The sequence below is a fragment of the Xiphophorus hellerii genome, chromosome 15, assembly GCF_003331165.1.
Source record: "Xiphophorus hellerii strain 12219 chromosome 15, Xiphophorus_hellerii-4.1, whole genome shotgun sequence".
In the NCBI taxonomy this organism is placed as follows: domain Eukaryota; kingdom Metazoa; phylum Chordata; class Actinopteri; order Cyprinodontiformes; family Poeciliidae; genus Xiphophorus; species Xiphophorus hellerii.
Genome location: NC_045686.1, coordinates 11,751,372 through 11,772,255, shown reverse-complemented (window position 1 = coordinate 11,772,255; position 20,884 = coordinate 11,751,372). Strand labels below are relative to the sequence as shown.

The 20,884-nt window shown below is 37.1% G+C and overlaps 1 protein-coding gene across 1 annotated transcript; it reads right to left on the bottom strand.

The window, feature by feature from the left end:
* Positions 1-428: 428 nt before the first annotated feature.
* Positions 429-20,171, bottom strand: rab32a (RAB32a, member RAS oncogene family). The gene is made up of 3 exons (XM_032585109.1): positions 19,762-20,171; positions 4,872-5,149; positions 429-1,691 (listed from the first exon to the last, which is right to left on the bottom strand). Exons 1-3 carry the CDS (start codon positions 19,973-19,975, stop codon positions 1,542-1,544), a joined length of 642 nt encoding a protein of 213 aa, XP_032441000.1. The 5' UTR covers positions 19,976-20,171; the 3' UTR covers positions 429-1,541.
* Positions 20,172-20,884: the final 713 nt, after the last annotated feature.

The window sequence follows — 20,884 nt, the reverse complement described above, 5'->3', positions numbered from 1 at the left end:
CTTAATCATTAGTTTACTTTTGCGACAGACTGGCGACCTGTCCAGGGTGAACCCCGCCTCTCGCCCGGAACGTTAGCTGGAGATAGGCACCAGCACCCCTCCCAACTCTTAAGGGACAAGGGTGTACAGAAAATGGATGGATGGATGGATTAGTTTACTTTTAAGGTGCCAATAAACCTTCTTTACTAGACATACTTAATGTAAAACCCAGGCACAACATCTGTTTCTTCGGAGGTCATAGACAAGATTGAACTGTCACACATATTTTGTGTTCTTAAGTGCTCTTAAGTACAACTCAACTAAAGAAGTAATGTTCATCTTACTTCACCCACTTTGTTTTTACCTTTTCCTGGAGACTTTCTGGAGCTGGGATAACATCTATCACCAGAGCCCTGCAACAGGCATTAAATCACGACTTGACAAGAAAGATCTGATAAAATGTTTATTCTATTTTGGTTTTGCATATTTAAAGTATTTTCACCTGTAAACATGTTTAAGACAATATTTACATTTAATCAACACTTCAACAGATTGCCATATACAAAAGCCTGGAGACCTCTGTCAGAGTCTGGTTTTGCTGCACAGTCAGTTATGCAACATTTGACACAAAACATTTTAAAAGCACAGGAATTTACACAGCCACACCAGCAGAAACATAGCTAAGCAAAGGTCTGCAATTGCTTCTGTAGTCATACAGTACCATCAATATAGCTTTGTTCTTTTTTCTTTTTTTTGTGTGAAATACTGCAGTGTAATTTTGATTGTACTATGTGAAGCATAAAAATTGTTACCCAAGCCATTGTTAAAATAATAACAATGTTATGGCACAATACTTAATTAGAGATAAGTGGACAAATGCAATACAATAAAAGGAAAATGGCAATTTTCAAATTTTACAGAACGACTGGCTAACAGTAGTCTAATAATGAAAAAAGCAGGCAAAATTCACTCTGTGTGCAATATAATGCAATGTCCATCTATAGGCACTGAAGAAAAGCTTCAGCATTTTTATTTTTTTGTACTTTTTGTTTCACAGAAAAATGTGAGGTGAGAAAATAAGACATACATGGAATGATATTGATTAAGAATACATGAAAGTGACAATCACAAGGTCACAAATTGCTCCTCAACTTTCTGCAGTGAATGCACCACACCCCCCACCCTGTTTCTTTTGTGATATTAGTCCAAGACTTAAGAGGTTGTCAAAAAAAAAGCAACTTAAGAGGTTGTCAGAGCAACAGTCTGAAAATCAGCTGTACATACTGAAAGCATTTTTAAAGGAACAACACCAAAAAAATCCCCCAAATGCAAAGTAAATGCAGTAGAAAACCTTTGAGGCAAAATCGAAAATAAAAGTGAGTAATGAGAATCTTAGATGCTCAAATGGGCATCAGTGTAAGAAGTTCCTGAAGCTTTGAAGAGACAAAAAAAAAAAAAAAAATTGTCTCCAAGGTTGCATCAGGGAGCTGGAGCCACAGGCTGGGTGAACTCACTGGACCCCACCAGAGGGAGGTGGATGGCTAATGTGAGTGGATTGAGTGTTAGCAGCAGCCTGACTTGCTCTCAGCAGCTACGGTCTCCTGGTCCAGTTTGATCCGGTCTCCGTTGCTCTCCTCATATGGCAAACCTTTATCATTCGCCAGGATGTTCTCTACCAAGAAACGAGCCGCCTCATCTACGTTGATGTTGTCCTAATAACACAAGAAAATTGTTCAGTAAGATGGGGATATGACAACATGATGTTAAAGGATACGTACTACAAAAAGAAATGACAGATATGAAGTACATTCATTTCAAAATAGATTTACACAAGCCATGGGAACAACATTTGTTTGTAACTACATTTTCATTTTGGACAAAAGCTTTAAATGACTAATGGGCATTGACTGCCAATGCAAAATATACCCCCAAAAAAGTTTTGTTCTTTCCAACTGAAATCTTGGTTCTGTTTTGCCTTTAGACTGTGTATTGGAATAATTTACATTGTCCTCTGTTTTTTTTTTTCAGCCAACAGAAAGAGTTTTCAAGTATTTTAATTACTTGAAAACTAGAAATACTCCGGCTTTTTAACTGTGGTAAGCTTCCCGGTCATTTCTCCCGTCAACCATTTTGTACTTTTACAGTTTGGGTTGGACATAGACGCTCAAGCGCCAGATAAAAATTTACAGCCATCTGTCTGTTGTGCCTTGAACTGGTTTTCTATTGCTTTTTTACATGTGCAACCAATGGTAAGTGGTTTCCATAGTGGCTGCTGAGAACAAAAAGACTATTTTATGTGCTTTTTGTAGGATTGCAATAAGTTCCCTATGCATCAAAATGGCACTGATGCATAGCGAAGTTTGTTTTTGGGATCAAAATGGAAGTAGGTGGGGAAAAAATGTCAACTCTTGGGTCAAAAATGGGTGTTGAAGATGGAAAATGAGTGAATTGACCTGGAGCAGTCAGATGCTAGTTTAAGCTGTCAGAATATTCTAACAAGCAGATGGCTGTTTTAATTGTTTTGAGCCATTTAAAACTGCTGACAATGTTTTTTCCTTTGCAGTTGTTTATGTTCACTTGATGCCTGGCCTGTGCTGCAATTGAAATGCAATTTCTAAGTGGAAAACAGAAGGTAGATATATTACAAAAGGATTATTTTACATCTGTTCTCACGAAGTCTTGCAAAACTGATGATATGAGTATGCCAAAATAACTGTACAGTGAGAGATAATTATTTTTCAAAAGTAGGCTGAATACAATGAAATGCTATTTTCATTTTAGTAAAACTGAAATTAGTCTTGAATGTTTTTTTGGATTTCTTTTGGATCAAAAATAACATTATTTTACTACTTTTTATTTTGATTAACTTCTATTATTTTCTAAAAAAAAAAAAATAGTCCCCAACTTTTCTAGTAACAAGTCTATACATTTCAGACCCATATTTCAAAGATCCTCCAAAAACATTGATTTACTTCACCAGAACAATGTTATTTTATTGCTTACGGCCTTGAGAACACATTGTTCTGTGAACATTTGGCTCCCATTAAGAGAACTCCCATCCCAGGTTTTTATGGGTTGGCCTTTACACTAACGTGACCAGCAAGTTACTGCACTAACAGAAAGGAAACTGCTTTGCACTCGTCACACACCCATACACTTCACATGACACAGCTCCAGGAGCAAAAGGTTTTTTTATAATAAGATCAATAGAGCCAACTCATTCCAAACACATCAACATCTCTTAACAGGGAAGAGTAACAGTAGCTAACTATTATTCAAAATGTAAGGGAGCCTCTTTCTTGGAGTGTTTCCAGTTTCTTGACACCAGATGTTTTCCTAGAAAGACTGATAATGCCAGTGAGTAAAGTATAACAGCAAGAGGAATTAGATGACAAGAAATATGGAGGAAGTTTTCCTACTCTCTTTTATTTATATTTGGGAAATGTACAACTCTGTTGTTCAAAACACCCATTAGTAGTGATAATTTAAAATAATTTAAGCAAACAATGCCTCCCCCCAAAGAAATAACAAAAGTAATTTGTTAAAGTACTACCCCTTGAGGTACCTATGAGTTGTGCACAGAGAGAATGTTTTGCCTATTTTCAAATAGTTCAAGCTCTGAAAGACTGAATAGAGAACATCAGTGAAGTCTTGCCAGAGATTTTGGATGCATGTCTGGACTTTGACTGAGCCCTTCTAAAAGATGACCATGTGTTGAATTATACTGCCCCATTGCACCTCACTGTATGTTGACTGCTTTTGCCCTGCTGCAAGGTGAATCTCCATCTCAGTCTCTTTAGGACCTTCTAACAAGTTTTCTTTCTTTCTCCAGGTTTTCCATCCATCTGCGTTTACACTTTAAATATTTTCAAAACTTTATCTGAGACCTGTCTTGTTTGTTTCTTTGTTTATTATCATGCGATTTAGTTACTAATGCTAATTTACAAACCTCTGAGAGTTTATACTGAGACTAAGGTTACTGCTAATTTTTAGGATGTCCATAAAAGAGTTTATTTGAAAATCAAGCTCATTTGTTCTGAATTGTATTCACAAAAATTTTGAAAGATTCTACTTTACGAAGACCACAGTATACAGAGTAAAAACAGTAACTTGTGACTCCAGGAGAAGGAAAAAAAGTAAGACATTTCCTTTATATGCCAATCTCAAACCAATCTACCATATTAAATATTTTTTGTTGTGGTCTGTGCTTACTGGACTGGTTTAAACACTTTTAACCAATATGGTTGCTTGTTTCAGACACTAGCTGTTGAAAAGTTCAGAGCCAAAAAGATTTCAACATTTTGTATTTTCACAATAACCACAGGAGCAGAAGAGGCCGGGCTTCCCCACATGATTTGGAGGATTTCCTGTCAGCCAGTGGCAGCAGGGAAATCATTCAGGAAGGTGGCAACACGTCCGGTGACAACTTTTGTCTCTTGTTGGGTCATGTAAAAAGCTTACTTGATGAAGCTATAATCTCTCTTCAGCAACAATCACATCATGTCATGATATTAAAGCAACTCCAACATTGGGAACCTAATGCTGCTGCAGAATGATTCACCAATGAAGAAACACAATGACACAACTAAAATAGAGATACTGAATATGAGATGAAAAGAACACATAAAAGGATGAACACAACGTCACTATAGGGATATACTGTATATGTAACACAGAAACAGACAGGACAAACAACCATGCCAAAACTATTTTATAATTTTAAAAGTATGTTGCTTATATATCATTTAAAAATGTGTTTATTGAACATTAAAGTCAGTTTGAGGATCTGAAAAATGTAAGTGTGACAAAAAAAAGAGCAAAAACAGGAGAAACCTGTAAAGTGACAAGTACTTTTTCAAGGCACCACATGTGGGTTATTGGTTGTTTCTCACCTTAGCCGATGTCTCAAACCATCCCAGGAAGCCTGTCTCTTTGCAGAAATTGTCCATTAGTGTTGAATTGTTGGCGTTGTCTTTCTTCTGGTCACATTTATTGGCGAGGAGCACTGCGGGGATGGGGTTGCCATTAGCCAGCTTCACTTTGCTGTCCAGATCATGTTTCCATTTAGACACGGCTTCAAACGTGGCGCCCCTCGTCACGTCAAACACAACAAATGCCCCGACGGCTTCCTTGTAGTACACCCGCGTCATGTTTCCGAATCGCTCCTGCCCTAGAGGGATGGAAAGAAAGAATGAAATATTTATCTTTGGCTAAAATCTTGGAAGAGTGCTATAGATTTAGAAAAATACAAGATTTTAAATATTGCAGATCAGTCTAAGAGTGGGTGTGATTACAAAGATATTATAGGACTACACACTGATATTCACGGTATTGTAGTTCACTCTTCTTTTTTAAACATTTTAAACTCTAAACCAATGAGAATTCACACAATCCTTCTCTTTTAAATTAGGTAAAATTGCATCCCTAACTTGGTATAAGCCAAATTCCGATCCACATGCAATAAGTCATAGAATTTCATTCTCTCATGAAATCTTTCTCTGTCAACATTCTGTGGGAAAATCTAGAATATAAAGAGGCTGAACTAAGTTTTTCTATTTATTTGTTTATAGTTCTGTCTATTTTTAACTCATTTCTGAATGAGCTGTTGTAGGGCCTCCTCTCCCTTTAAATCCAAAAAACCTGCTGCTAACCACCACTTCCAACTCAACATTTATATTCATGCTGCATTCACGTGAAAATGGCTGTAAACAGTTGCAAAACTGTGCAATGGTGGATTTTGTGTAATAACAAGGCAGTGCCTCTTAATTGTTATTTAATAATTGTGAGGTTTTTGAAATGGCTAATTTTCCAGATATCAAGACACCTTAACATATCCCCAAAGAAATGGCAGAATGTTTTTTTTAGGCTCTTGGATAGTTTCAAGAAGCAGCACAGAGGTGATTAGATTGAGTCCATGCATAAAGGGTCTCCAATGATTTGTGGCATGTGACAGATTTAGTACATAACTTTTTGTTCTATTGCTCCAATTAAAGAATAAAGACTTTACAGTTAACGTATTGAGAAAGACAGCCGGTATATCTTTGTCGCAAAAATAGGAAATGGGTTTAGAAAGCAATTGAGGAAGTGTAAGCAAAGCTCCTCCTATCACACTTTCACTTTGCAGTATAGGTGCCTTCCCAAGCTCGCAGAAAACTGGAGAGGTGTGTTCCAGTGCAGGTTTGCGAGAGAGAGCGAGTCCACTGTGGGGCCCACAGGCCTAGTGGTAATTGCTCATAATTGAGAGTCTAATTTTAGCTGATGTAACCCCAGGTGAAATCACCAGAGACACGACACAGTGGGACAAAGAGCCGATGGACTGAAAATAAGGCTTTTATTTCCAGGCCTTGTACAGAGCGTACGTCCAGAACTGAGCAGGCCAGGGCAGAATAAAGACAAAAATAAAGGACCTCATCATTCTCTGAGAACCTCTGCTGTTGTTAATGGGCTTGCTGAGTAAAATACAACAATTATGCCAGAATGGGTTGACATTTTCGCACGGCATCATCACTGTTAGTTGATGGACTGGGTGAGGAGAACTCTGAGGAACATCACAATTCAGCAAACTAATTTTAGGCAGTAGGCATAGCAAGTACAACAAGGATATACAGGATATACACATTCAAAAGTTTCAAATCTTATTAACATTTTTGCCACCTTAGGAGGGCCAGGTTTTTAAGACCTGCCAGGTTTTCAAGACCTGATCTTGAAAACCTGACGACTCTGATGGCTCAAATTAGCCTCCATTCATCCATTCTTCTATTCTTCTATTGTTCTATTGTACATGTGGTCGTTGACCGTCAGGCCAGAAGGTAGGGATGTGAATAGTCCATGTTGGGGGTGGGTATCTATGATACCTAACACTAGTCGGTTTAGTTTTGAAGCGATGTTTTTGGAGAGATGTGACTTTTTGCAGTTGATCCATGATGTTGTGCTGCATTATCCAGGTCATTTTGCCAAATGTACATAGAGTTTGCAAAACATACAATCTGTTTCAAAAAGTATGCAAAGGTTTTTCTAAAAGAAATGAGTAATGTTTCTCTTTGAAATAAAGCTAAGAGGGTATAAAATGACAGTTTAGAAATAAACTAACCAAATTAATTGTGTTGATCCACCTCAAAAAAATCATGCAAAAAGTGTAAGCAAAAGAGATCTGGGAGACTTTGCACATGCAAATTTGCATGCAGCCTTTTGTGCTGTGGAGGATAAATAGGTGACTGCTTCACCTATTTAGTTCACAAGAACTATTGGCATTTATTTCAGTCATAATCTTGCGGGGGGTGACCAAGGTTCCATCACTATGTGACAGCTGGTCAGCAAACCTGGCAAACATGATTGACATGGCAGCACTGAATGCACATGTGCTTTATCAGGCATGCATTGGGGTGCAGGAGAGACAGGTGGACTTCTATTTTACTGTCAGTCCTGCACTTTATATTTTATATTTAGATTTATATTCATATTTTATACTGTATTTTATTTTACTCACAACATTGGAACCTCAAACATTGTCCTGAGCCGTATGCAACGAAATTTCGTTCTGTATACACCCTGTGCATGCAAAATGACAACAAAGTCAGTCTAAGTCGAAGTCGAAGTCTAAGGAACAATTGTGCAACTGTGAGATGCGTTGAGGCCATTACCAGGGTACTGATAAGGTAATGGCCTTATTTACAGAACAAAGCACCTGCTAGATAAAATCCTTCAGGTCATTTGGCCTATCTCTAGACTGAATAGGTAGAAACACCAAATGGACTACCTTCGGCCCTCCTAGTGTTAACACCACAAGTGGTGAATGCATTTATATGAGTCTCCCTCTATTCTATCTTTGGGGATGTGATTCGACCAGAGCCATTCTTTTTTGAGAAGTGAGACGAGATTGGAAGTCTTTCATAGGCAATTTTCAAGCCTTGCCACAGATTAAGTGAATTTAGATAAAGTGTCTAATTAAACCCTACTAACATATGAATATGCTGTGATTAAAAGCCTTCCTTTGTAGCTCTGACTCTACATTTAGGGCCAGTGTCATTGAGTAAGGGGAACTTCTACCATAGCATGACATCTTTTTCAGTCCCTAAAAGATTTGCCTCCAGGATTGCCCTGATCATTAACCTTCTCATCTTCTCTGACCAACTTCACTGTGGCTCCAGAAAACATCCCCATACCACGATACAGCCACCACCATGTTTGACAAGGGACAAGGTATATGTTTTTCATATTTGACATCAAAAAAGTTACATTTTAGTCTCACCCTTATTTCATGTGTTTGCAATGTCTCCTCCATGACATGTAGTAAACCCTAAACAGACTTTCTTTCAGCAATGTCTTTCTTTCTAGTACTCTTCCAAACAGGCCAATTTGTGGCCTGTTTGGAAGAGTATCCTCCAGCATGTGAGGATAGTTAGTAGCTCCTCCAGCATTATCACGGGGCTCTAGATAGAAGAGCCAATGATCTTTCCAAGTGTATATAAAAAAGGATACTCTTCCTCTTGATATGTGAGTCGACTAAGTGATTAAGTGAAAATATCAAATTTACTTTAAGGCTTTTCTTTTAGTTTACTATTAAAACATATCCCTTTGTTTGAAAAGTAAAACTGGAATATTTTTGGAAATTTTGCTGTCAACTGACCTATTGTTCAAGACTTCCCCTTTTGTGTACCTATCAGACTTCAAATAATTAATAAAGAAGTTTACTTTGATTTATTTTTATTCATAACATTTTCGCTAATAACTCTGTACAGGGCCCATATTTATTTATTTATTTTTATCAAATGGTTGCTGAAATGCTGTTTAGACACTCATTCTCACAATTTTCTGCTTATATTAAACAAGCTTGTTGATATATAATGTAAAACGCTAAATTTAGCAACTCTAAATTTAGCATCGATAATGTCGTGATTTCCATAACAAACTAGCAAGCAGAAAAAAAATCTGATCAGCAAAAATCCTTCTAATGGTGCTCATACTTTTCTGCTTTATTTAATCTGTCATCTTTCATTATATTCAAGCAAAAGAAGAGAATATCTCAACAAGATTTGTCTTGTTACATAAGGAGAAAACAAAATTACACCGCAAACATTAATGAGTGTCATATGTGGCTAACCTAATCAGCAAAGAACATGGGAATGGACTGAACTACATGAACAATAGAGTATTTACTCAGCGGATGCCACAGAGGAGCATGAGATGTGTGCTGCTGCGTCCAATGCACAACATGAAGCAACTGCCTGCAAACTAAAGAAAAACATACATCCAAAGCTGTACATTAAGATGCAGAAATTTAGAAGGAAACCAGCAAGTTTCATAAGATGAACTTCTTTTTTTTTTTTTTTTTTAGCTCAGTATACCAAAGTTACAAGAACTGGTGCATGGCCTCTAGTACAATTAGACACCCTGGTAAGATGCACATCAGTCAGACCTCCTGCACAACTACTTTATGAAACAGCTAAGTTGCAGCCACTGGTTAATCTGTGTTTGCTGCGTGGGAGAAACAGAAATAAAGCACAGTCTCATCATTATCCACAGACCCAGCAGCCCCTGCTTCCTCTATGGTCATACACACTCTTGTGGGTGGGTTACTATAGAAACTGTCCAAGCCAGACGTTGCAGCGGCAACAGCGGCAGCAGCCTCCATCTGTTAGGGAGCCAACAGCCTGTGACCCTCCTCATACCCTCCACCCCCATCCCAACAGCACTAAAAAAAGAAAAGCAACACAGTAGCTCTGTCTTTAAGGTAGTCTTCAGCAGGAATTCCATAGCGAGACTGTGAAGAACACATGACCGACACGTTAAAATTCCTCTGAGCAGCATGTGAGGAAAAGCTGCAGCTTACTTAAGCGCTTAGCAAAGACTCAGGGAAAAACTCCATAACTTCAAGTGCAGCGTTTCATCTTTTACATCCAACTGAATGCATTACATTCGAGTAAGTGCAACTGATGTACTAAGAGTAAGAATTAGGTGTCAGAGCTGCAACAAATCTGATCCACAATATCAGGAAAAACTACAAAAAGGAGCACCAATCTGGAATGGGCATCCTAATCTTTTAGTGTGCAAATATTTCAACAATGTGGCAATATGGACTTAGAGGGGATTGATGAAAAATTAACAGTTGTTGTGCCATTATTCATTTAGTTTGCAAACTGTGTATCAGTAAAGTTATGTGTAGTGAATCTATAGGCGCGTGGAGCAACACAGACCATTTGTATAGTTGCTAAGTATGAATCATTAATCAGAAAAAATGCAAATATCATAGTAGGTTATTTTAAAGTGTCACAAAGTGTAAGTTTGAGACAATGTTTAAAGAAAATCCTGACTGAAATCTACAGTTTAGCAAAAACATGAGTTTTATCATAGTGAAAGTATCTATTTTTGTGGCACTAGTTTTCAAATACACATTTGTATGTTCGATCCACTGAATCCAGTCTAATGGTTTAGTGTTCAGAAAATACCACAGGTTTGAAAAAAGGCAGACAATCTTAATCAAGTGTTACTCAAACTGAAGACTGTGGGGGAAGTAGGAACACAGTGTTGCCACAAAGCCTCTTAGAACATTTATCAATCAGCAAGTAATTGGCCCACTTTCCAAATTTTTGGTTCTAATCGGTGATCGATGAATAAAAAACTAAAAACCTGGATGCTTTCATTACTGTTCAACAAATGCATTAAGTTAAACTAAATGTCACAATTTTTTGTGATGAGGAATGAAATCACTGTAGCGAGCAACACATTGTGCAAAGATTCTCACTGCTAATAAGGAAAAAACATCTGATTTAACATTTAACAAAAATTCACATGTAAAAGCATTGGATATGCAAATGGCCTAAAAAACAATCAGAGCTTAATGACGATTCTAATAGACCAGAAAACCTACAGTGGATATTAGGCTGAACATAAAATAATCACAAGAACTAGAAGATAGATATTACTTTCAAAACATGCTATGGTAATCTAAATACATTTCATTTCATGGGTGAATCTCAAGCAAAAAAAAAAAAAGTATACTTCTTTAGCTTTCCCTCAAAAGAACCTTTTTTTAAGTTGGTTCCATCTTTTAAAGACTATGGTTAACAACTTGTTAGACATTAAAAGTACATTGGTATAATTTAAAATACATTTTAGATTGTGTTAAATCATGTACTTATGACAGCATAATGCAAAAGAATTTAATTAACTTAAATTGCAGTATTGCATACTCCCATGACCTTAGATAGATACAGAGAATTTACTGAACACACAAATCTCACATCCTTCTGAAACTTGTGTTGGCTGAGAGCAAAAAAAAAATCCCCAGCAAAACAAGAGTTCACCTGCACGTCAAAAATGTCTGTATCCTGTTTTTGGGTATTCATCTTTCCACTGGAAAGATTTGGACTGTTCTCCCTACAACCCCCACCACCTTGTAGTCCCTGAAAGAAAATTCAGGCATTTAAAGACTGGTTTGCCTCTAAACGCTTTTGGGTTTGCCAAAATTTGAGCAGATTGTAAAATATGTGGATTGATGTTTATTTTTTCCAAAAATGTCTCCAGCATGAGGATAGCAATAAAGACCTTTGCTGAAATATAATTTCATCCCCCAACTTTTCTCATTTTATATGATTGTGATCTTCTACAGCAGGAATTTGAACTGGTGCTCTGTTCCTACAGACCTATGCTAAATGCATGGGGTAAGCAGTTTGACTGAAGGACCGTTTAGCCAATCACAACAATGGTCTAATTTTCTGTCAGAGACAAGAGAATTATAGCTGCTCTTCTGCTAAGTGAGGTTAGCAGAAGTTAGCAAAGGCTACAGTAGACTGAGGTTTGGAAAGAACACAGAGTCATGTCGAATGAAATGGCATCTCATCTGTCTGATCTAATCTATTGCTCAATTGGCTTTCAGTGTATGTGGCACATCTCAGCACTTTGCAGCCGTTTTGATTTATTTATCTACAAATTGATCTGAGCTGTAACTCGTTCACAGGAAGCAGAGAAAGTAGAGCAGGGATTTTTTGTTCATCTCCAAGGGGTGCCAGTGTTGTCATTTTCTAGACTTCACTAGAAAAACCTTTTGAAGATACCTTACTGTCTGTGCAACTTTCAAAAAGAAAGGACACCAAGTGACCCTCAGGCTCAGTCCTGCTGCTCCCATTTTTTATCCCTGCAGCTAATACTAATACAATCATCCATCACACTATCAAACACCTGCCTTTAAATTGAATAGTTTCGGACGGCGCAATGGGAAAGGAAAATAATGTTCTGGCACTACCTTAGGTCGAAATTAGAAATGCAGCTGAAAATATTTCATCACCAGTTAAAAATTGCTGACCATGTGAATTACATGGGAACCACAGGTACACAGTCACAGCCATGATTCACTGAAAACATTTGTTCTGTCATGCTTTACTTTTGCTGACTACACTTTACAAGTATTGCTCACCTCGGCATACTGGATGCATAAAACTGAAAGTGAAACTGTCAGTACAACCAACTTACTGATTCATTTGTCTAATAAGTGACAGGACCTGATGTTCTTCAAACTCTACTTCATCTCCTCATGTTTAGCATGCTTACCCCCTATCTTTCAACGCATCAATGTCCTTAAAAAAATCTGATAGCAGAGGAGTTGATTTAGATGAGGATCTGCAGAGTAGTTGAGAGTATGCTTGGCAAAACTGCCAAAATACTATCAATTAGGCAATTAACAAAAAGCCTGACTACCATTTGCATTTTATGTAGAATCTTTATTTATCCAGGTGTCATTAAAATTAAGATATTTCACTTTAAAAGAAACATGGGTCTGAAGACTACAACACATAAAATAAGTAAAATAATACAACAATACAAATAAAACTTATATTTAGAATATGTTCAACTTGTCAATTTGACAGAATTTGTCATTGGTTAAAAGCCTCATTTTAGCACAGGAGCTCAGTCACAACTTCCGTCAAACCTTTACGGCCCTTCCTGCTCACTGATCCTCATAAAGTTTTGTAAAATTGCTTACAGGGTTCTCTCTGCTTGTAAAAACGCATATCCCAGTTATGGAGTCCAAAATCCTTTGAGACGGCATTCCAAATGTTTAACCTTACATTTAAGATCGCTGAGTTAAAGTGTTACAGTTATAAAATTCCATAACTTTACAGTGATTATACAGTGTACAGATCAGCCGTTCACAATGTTTTAATAGGTGTGAACAAAGGTCAGCTGATATCAGGAGACTGGTGATGAACGCTGAAGACAGTAATGACCCAAGTTTCAGGTGATGACCATAAAAATGTATTCCTACAATAGTCCACCTGTTCTGCCCAACAAGATGCATCCTCCTTTTACAATGTAGCATAGTGGTAATCACATCCTGTCCACAAGCTAAAAACATCCCAGCGAAGGTACCAATTGTGTCTGAAAAGGGGCTGGGTTACTCTCCAGCTTCATACTCATTTCCTACCTCTTATAAAAGCCCCTGATTACTGTCATTCTACATGGACTGTAATCACAGTTGTGTTTGTTAAAAAAGACCTACACAACTCAGAAATTGCTTTCTGTGTTTCCAATTTAAATTCTCCTTCCTTCTCTTTCTGCATGACCAAATCGCCTAAAGGCCATTCATTAATGACTCATCTAATTTACCTTAATCTCTCTCTCTTACACCCACATTTTGTTTTTTTTTTTCTTTTTACTTTCTCTAAGTTATCTCACGTTTTGTTGTAGATGTGGGCAACATCAAGTTTTTTAGTTGGGAGTAAAAATCTGTGCTCTCTCAATGTATGCAAATGATTCATTGTCTCGCCACAAAAACATCAGGCAAAGTATCATGTTTTATTTTTTTGTTTTTGTTTTTTTTCTCTTACAGATCTTCTGATTAGGTCCTGATTTGCAGTGACAGGCAGCCGGCCCACCCTGATGTTTAGTCACGGATGCCGTGCACACTCACTGAGCTTGAGCTGCGAGGGTCTGAACGTCAGCCTGGACTGCCAATCCGCTTCTGACAGAAACTCAAGTTGTTGTGACGACCTATCCAGCACCCAAACGTTCGCCCCCTTTCTGTCACTGCTATGAGCAATGGAATAAATATATATATAAATAAATTTAAAAAAAACAGCAGCCTTTATAACCATCTGTCCCGATCTGTCTCAGCATATGAGGTTTGTTTGATTGAGGGAGCGGGTAGAACAGAATGTGTCTAGAGGCAGGGCATACTTTTTCCTTCCAAAGGATTAAAAACTGTTTTGAAAAGTTAAGTTTTAGATTTTCAATCTAACCAATGAAGCTCAAGAAGGAGATGTTGTCAAGAGGAACACATCTAGTAATAATAAAAATTAAAAAAAACTCCTCATGTGACTTGTGTTTTGAAATCAACCCAAAATGGCAATAAGTCACATTATTGGAATCATACCAGCACTCACATGAGCTTAGTGCAAAGCTCCAGGAGTCATATATCCTAACCCTAAGGATTATTGTAAGATTTTGTGCTACACAATAGCAGGAAAAATATGTAACTGCGAACATGGTGCTGAACAGTCACAATATACACTGTCATTTTCATTACTGGAATACAGAATATGAATGCTTAAAATATAATGTCATACCAAAAGAGGCATTTAAGAACTCAATTGAGATTATTACATTGCAAACACTGATATTACTTTCATAATTGCGATACATTTGATTCAGCTCTAATTTATATGGTGTTGAGAAAAACGTCTGAAGTATAATGAATGACTGGAAAAAAAACAATTTATGGGCTGTAACTGTACTGCCAAATCCAAATGCCTTCTTGAATGCCCTTTATGAATTGTTTAAATATGTCTTTTGTGATATTAAAAAACTACAGCAATGTGTTCCAAATGTAACAATTTTGGAGCACTTAACTCAACTTTAAGTCTTCCTGAGTTCAAACTTCTCACCAATTTGCAAATTTCCATTCTTTAGCTAAAATCCTAGAATGTGGAGGATGTACAGCAGATCAAAAGCATATTGTAATACAAAGGTATCAGTCAGGATAAAGGTTCAAAAAGTCTACAGCATTACATATTCACGCATTGCAGACTGAAAAGAAGGATCATCAATAATAAAGCATAGGACTGGTATGGTGTCATTATGAAAACTGGATGCTTCTCCAATTAAAGAGACAAGTTGAAAACTCGACTGTTTAATACATGTAGGCTTCCGGGTTTTAGCAAACTGAAGACTGATTGACAAGTCAAGACACAGGACGCTGATCAACTTATACCAGAAAAGCAAAATATTATAACTGAATCAAAAGGATCCTGAGCAAAATTTTAGTTGAAGTGTGATACATAATCAAAAATAATGCTTTTTTTGTTTTGTATTTATCTCCTAATACATTTCTGACATATTGAATTATACAGAATATAAGTAAAATAAAATTAAAAATCCAGCACTTAAACAGGGATGTGTATGCCTTTTGTATGCATTGTCTAGAAAGGGAAGTTTTTATTTTGATCCTTTTCATGCACTATACTGCCGTATGTTAATTGGACTGTAATTTAAATAAATAAGTAAAAAATGCTTTAAAAAAATGCTTGATTTTTTTTTTAACAGAGACCATCATTTAAAAGTTTTAATTTATTTTTCTATTTAAAAGAAAATATTAAAATGACATATCTGCTTAATCAAATGAGATTTGACTAATATCTAATTAAACAAACAGACTCAACTCTACTTCAACACATTTCCAAAAGCACAGCATTAGCCTTTAATGAAAAAAAAATTACATGTTATCCTGTCTTGGTGTTTTGTTAACTTATTATCAGTGTAATCCTGCAATGTTTTAGTGCAGAATTTTTCCACAGACTAATCACAGCAAGCACTCCAGAACTTAAGTCAGCACAGCACTGCAAAACTGCATTATCTTCACAACCATGCAAAACAGTTAGCATGAAGTTCCTTCATAAGAAGCCTTAGGCCATTAACTAACATTGCTCTCTGGTACTAAGGTCAAAAATCCCTCTTTGATTGATCTGACTAGAGAACATCTTTCCAGAAAGCATGTGTGTTCAAAGGGAAACTAAGTTTAGAACTGTACTCTTAGAGCTTCTACGAGCAAGTTTGGTTAAAATTCAACTGTTGAAGACAGAAACACATCGAAATTATAGCTACAATATGAAAGTTTAACAGTACTATTTTTTTTTTATTTATTTTATAAAATTTGTAAATTGCATTAATCTAATCATCAAAACATTTTGCTCACAGTAATTCAAGACAGCCATTTGGTTTAATTTAGCAGGGTTAGTCTTGTTTTAGGTCAAAATGTAATTCTACAGAAACCAATGCTTTGTTTACTTCGTTGATTGGTCATTAATAACAAATGGATTCTGATTTAATTATATCATACAATTCAAAGTTCATGATTGCAGAGACATAAGAAACATAATTCACTCGTTGGACAATAGTCAAATTCTGTTACCACTTATTCCTTGTCACATATATGTTCAGGGTTTCCCCCAGTGTATTATAGACCTGGTGGCCCGCCATGCTTTACTAGCCCCACCGCCAGGCTAAGCCTTTTTTGTTTATGTTTTTAGGAAAATGAAAAAAATAAAAATAGCTTCTTTTTTTTTCTAAGCCGGATTGCAAATGTCTTTGTTGCTCTGAGCGTTTCACTGGCGGAACAGATTTATTCCTGAAAGATATGTTTATAGAAGATAGGTTTATTGTTTATGCATTTAAAGCCGGACCAATCACACCGCTGGCGCCTCTGCGTGTTGCCTCGCGCGCTGCAGCAGCTGGATTAAGTTAACTTCTTTGCGGATCGCGGCGCCTCCTTTGACTGAAACTGGACACAAGCTGACCTGTATGGATATTTACATCAACCCCCTGTGAGGAACTATGTTTCTTTCCGGAGTTTTTGATCAAGGTAGGAGTTTAAACCCCACTGCGTTAGCTCTGGTTGCGCAGCTCTACGTGAACCGCAGGAATAACTTGTAGTTGCGCTTTCAGAGGTGCGTTGAGCGATCGGTAAAAATGATTTATTTGTAGACAAAGAATTTTCAGCGCCCGGCTCTGTCCGCGCTGATAAAGTTTATGTATGTGTTCCCGGTTGGCCGGTGCGTTAGTGATTAAAGAACCAGCGCTGATCACTCATCATGCAGGTTCAGCCCGGTGAGGAGATTTCGCGCTCTCTTCGTAGGCACGCATCACGCTGGTTTTAGATTACTGTATTATTATTTTTAGTTTTATTTTTCTGGTTACACGTTGTATCAAATCATACCAAATGCTTTGTCCACTTAAGCAGAGTTAATGTGTGCGGAGATCTGAAAAAGTCGTCCCATCAACTCGAGCAACAGTTTCTGTGGCCTTTATTAAAAACTCAACAGACACGAAATGGAAGAGCTGCTAAAGCCACATTAACTTTTACAAATTAAACTTGCCAGATCCTTAAAATCTTACATATAAATGTTAAACAATTTAAAATCTTTTAGTTTATGTATGCTGAAACCATTAAATCAAATTTAGCAGCATTGATCATCTCAATAAACAAATGTTACATTTATGTATCTGTGGTCTGTGTTAAAATATTAGCCTTTATGTGGCCCTCGAAGGGCCCTCTGTTTAATTTGGATTAAACAGAAGTGCAAATAATTGATATTCATTTCAACTGTATTTTTTGATTTGTTGTTTTTAAGGCTAGTTGTGGGTTTAAAGAGCTTTTCACTGGCGATGTTTTCCAGTAACATACAGTATAATTACCCAGTAATATTTTTACATTTCCTGTCTATTTAACGTCTTTTAATACAAAAACACAGTGGACCGCCGGTAGACCGCCTCGGCGCCCCGACCACCGGGCTTAGCAAGTTTCCTGGGGGGAAACCCTGATGTTGATACTTCTAAAACACAAAAAAATGAACATGCACCACTTGTTTAACTATATTCCCTTTATCTATAATCACTGTTACAGAGCAATATCAAATGTTTGGTTTTTCCTTTAAATTTATACAGTATGTCTTATTTCTTAAAAGACAGAAATTTGTTTGCTCAAGGCTCAAATGTCTTTTTTTTAGAATTTATAAAAATAAAAGATTTAAAAATAACAAAAGTACAACAAAAACGGTTATGTCTGCACAAATTACATTCTGCTTTTCCAAAATGACTGAAGAAAACATACACATTCAGAGGCCCTGTACCACATGATCTTCCACACACAATGATAATTAGCATGAATTGGCCTCATGACTTCCAGCACGCTCATGAGGGTTTATAACCAAGGAATTTCAAAAGCCTTGATGTCAGACATATTTTTAATGATAAATACAATCATATCAAGCATAATAAAAAGTAAAGGATTTTATGGAACAACACAGACACCACCTTTGTTCATGCTGACTGAACTATGGGAACACCAGTCTGGCTACAGCTATAGTGAATTGAAAGCTTCATAACGTCTTTGCTCACTTCCTCATTCATCAGTTTTTTCAAGCATGTCGCTTTCTTACTGTTGTGATAACTCTGTTATTTTTGCATTGAGGTGGCATTATCAGTTGCCTGGCTGACTTCATAAGGGGTTAACTTGCATTTACCCTGCTCCTTTCAGCTTGCTTACTCAAGCTGCTGGAATGCAACAGGTTGGGAAGTGGGCCAAGTCTGGCAGCATTAAATAAAGAAGATTATTTAAGTTGAAACCGAAATAAAAGGTCAACATGGGACTATACATGGGGAATGATAATTTGGCTGTGTTTGAAAATAATAATCCATAGCAGGGAAAAGATAAGAGACTACATCCTTGAGCAAGCCCATAAACAGTTCATTCCAATGGTTCTCAAACATTTTACCACTTACTTAATTACTTCTGTCCTAATAATACCTAGACAGATACAGCAGTCATTCATTCATTTAACTTTATTTGTGTAGAAACAGTACATTGTGGTGTAAAGTAGCTGTTGCTCTGGAAATAGGCCTTTAAGCCACCAGGCAATTTAAGGGAGCCAATCAATGCCTGGACTTTGTTATGAAGTGGTATAGAAGCAACTTAAGACATTAACAATAAAAAAAAGACTAAAAGAACAAACTTTCTCCCACACACACTCATTTTTTTTAAGAACAGAAGAAAAACCAATTACTTTATATTTTATGCTACAACTGGATTTGGACATTTAAAGTTTGTTTTGCTTTTTCAACAAAAAAAAGTAAGAAAGAAAAATATTTTTCATCCATCAGCACTGAAGTTGTTCTCTATTGCACTCCTCTTTTTGAGAAGATGAGCACAGACCAGTGTGATTAGACAACTTATTTTTTTTTATGTTATTGGCTCTGCATTACAGATAATTAGCTAAAAATTACCACTCAAGACAGCCCAGGCACTAGTTTTACGAGTACCACAGTTTGAGAACCCTGGTTTTATTCAAACAAAAGATATTTAAAAAAAAAACAAACTGAAAGGAGCCAACTTTTTGAGGCGGCGCTTAGTCGGTAATAACAACGTGACCTACATTCCATTGACAATTATGAGCTGCTGTGATCAAAAGGGGAAAACACAATGAGCAGGCATGAAGGCTGCGGGAATTTCCTATCTGGAGTCTTTAAACTCACGCCCTACCGGAATTAAACCAGTTTTTTTTTTTATTATTCTGTCTCCTTGCATATCAGATTTAGCGTGGTTGACACATTGCGTAATTTCACGGGTTAACTGTCAACAAGTCGCAAAGAATCTCTTAACACTTATCTGCTGAAGAGGAAACCTCACTCACACATGACTCTTACCCACACAACGTTAGAAATAGTATCAACTCCAAGCCAGAAGATTCTGGTTTTTTTTTTATCTATTTACAAAATAAGAAGTAAATATCTTACCTGCTATGTCCCAGAGCTGTAGACGGACCAGCGTTTTGCTGTCCCAGTTGATGACTTTTAGAGCGAAGTCGACTCCGATCGTCGCCCTGTAGTGCTGGGAGAAAAGCTGGTGGACATAGCGTTTGATGATGCTGGTCTTCCCCACTCCTAATTCCCCGATGACCAGCACTTTGAAGAGATACTCCTTACACTCTGACACCGAGCCTCCGGCCATGCTGAGACTGAAAGCTGTTAGCGAAACTTTAAGCAACTTCTGCTTTCTCGGTCATATAAGCTGCGCTGACAGGAGCCGAGGAGAATGGGCAAGGAGAATGGGCAGGTCAGGGAGCTGGGTCGGTCAGGGAGTCCCCCACTCCGTCCCTCCTTTTCCACTACTTTCTAAATCTCCGTTTTTCTCCTCCTCCTCCCTCCTTCTTCTCCTCCCTCTGCCACACAGTAACCACCTGATAAGTCATAGGACCCGGAAATGTCGAGTAAGTTTGACATGCTTCTGCAGTGAGTGACATAAACCTTTGCTGCTTATTATAATAAATCAGACACTTTTCTGTGCTCTCTGCTCCCAGGTAATCTGTCACTAAAGCCAAATCGTCTCCTCAACGTAATGTTATTTTTATTTCCTGAATCGATAGGCAACATTTAGGAAAGTTATTAGTCTATGTACACATTTCTGTTTTTAAAAATTGTTTTAAAACAAACTGAAAACTTCTTACAAAGACATTTGAAAATAATACCATATCCTATTGTTTTAAAATTTCTCCCGCTTTAACTTATGAGTTAATATTAATTTCTTTATTTCTCCTCTATAATGGATGTTTTTCTGTTCTGTCCTTATGCACAAATGATAACAGGTTCACATAGTTCTGTGTTCCTGGTAACAAAACGATAACATAACCTTTAGAGGATCTTGACCACATACCACGGTATGTTTTAAGGAAGATGTATCAAGAAGTTAATGCTGCCCAAATTTAGTGTGCTCTGCCTTGTTGTAATTACACTAAAGTCAACAAGGGACTACACATGAGGACTGTGTGATTTGATACAGCAGTTATTAGTTTTGGGAAATTTATTATGAGCCATGTGTACAAATGTAAATATGAGTTTATCAGTTCATGGCTTTTGGATA

Bases quoted from the DNA above. Each gene is read 5' to 3' on its own strand.
- rab32a (XM_032585109.1), bottom strand. From the start codon at position 19,975: ATGGCCGGAGGCTCGGTGTCAGAGTGTAAGGAGTATCTCTTCAAAGTG. The intron at 5,150-19,761 runs GTAAGATATTTA...CCATCCCTCTAG, and splicing joins ACAGCTCTGGGACATAGCAG to GGCAGGAGCGATTCGGAAAC. The intron at 1,692-4,871 runs GTGAGAAACAAC...TTGTGTTATTAG, and splicing joins GGTTTGAGACATCGGCTAAG to GACAACATCAACGTAGATGA.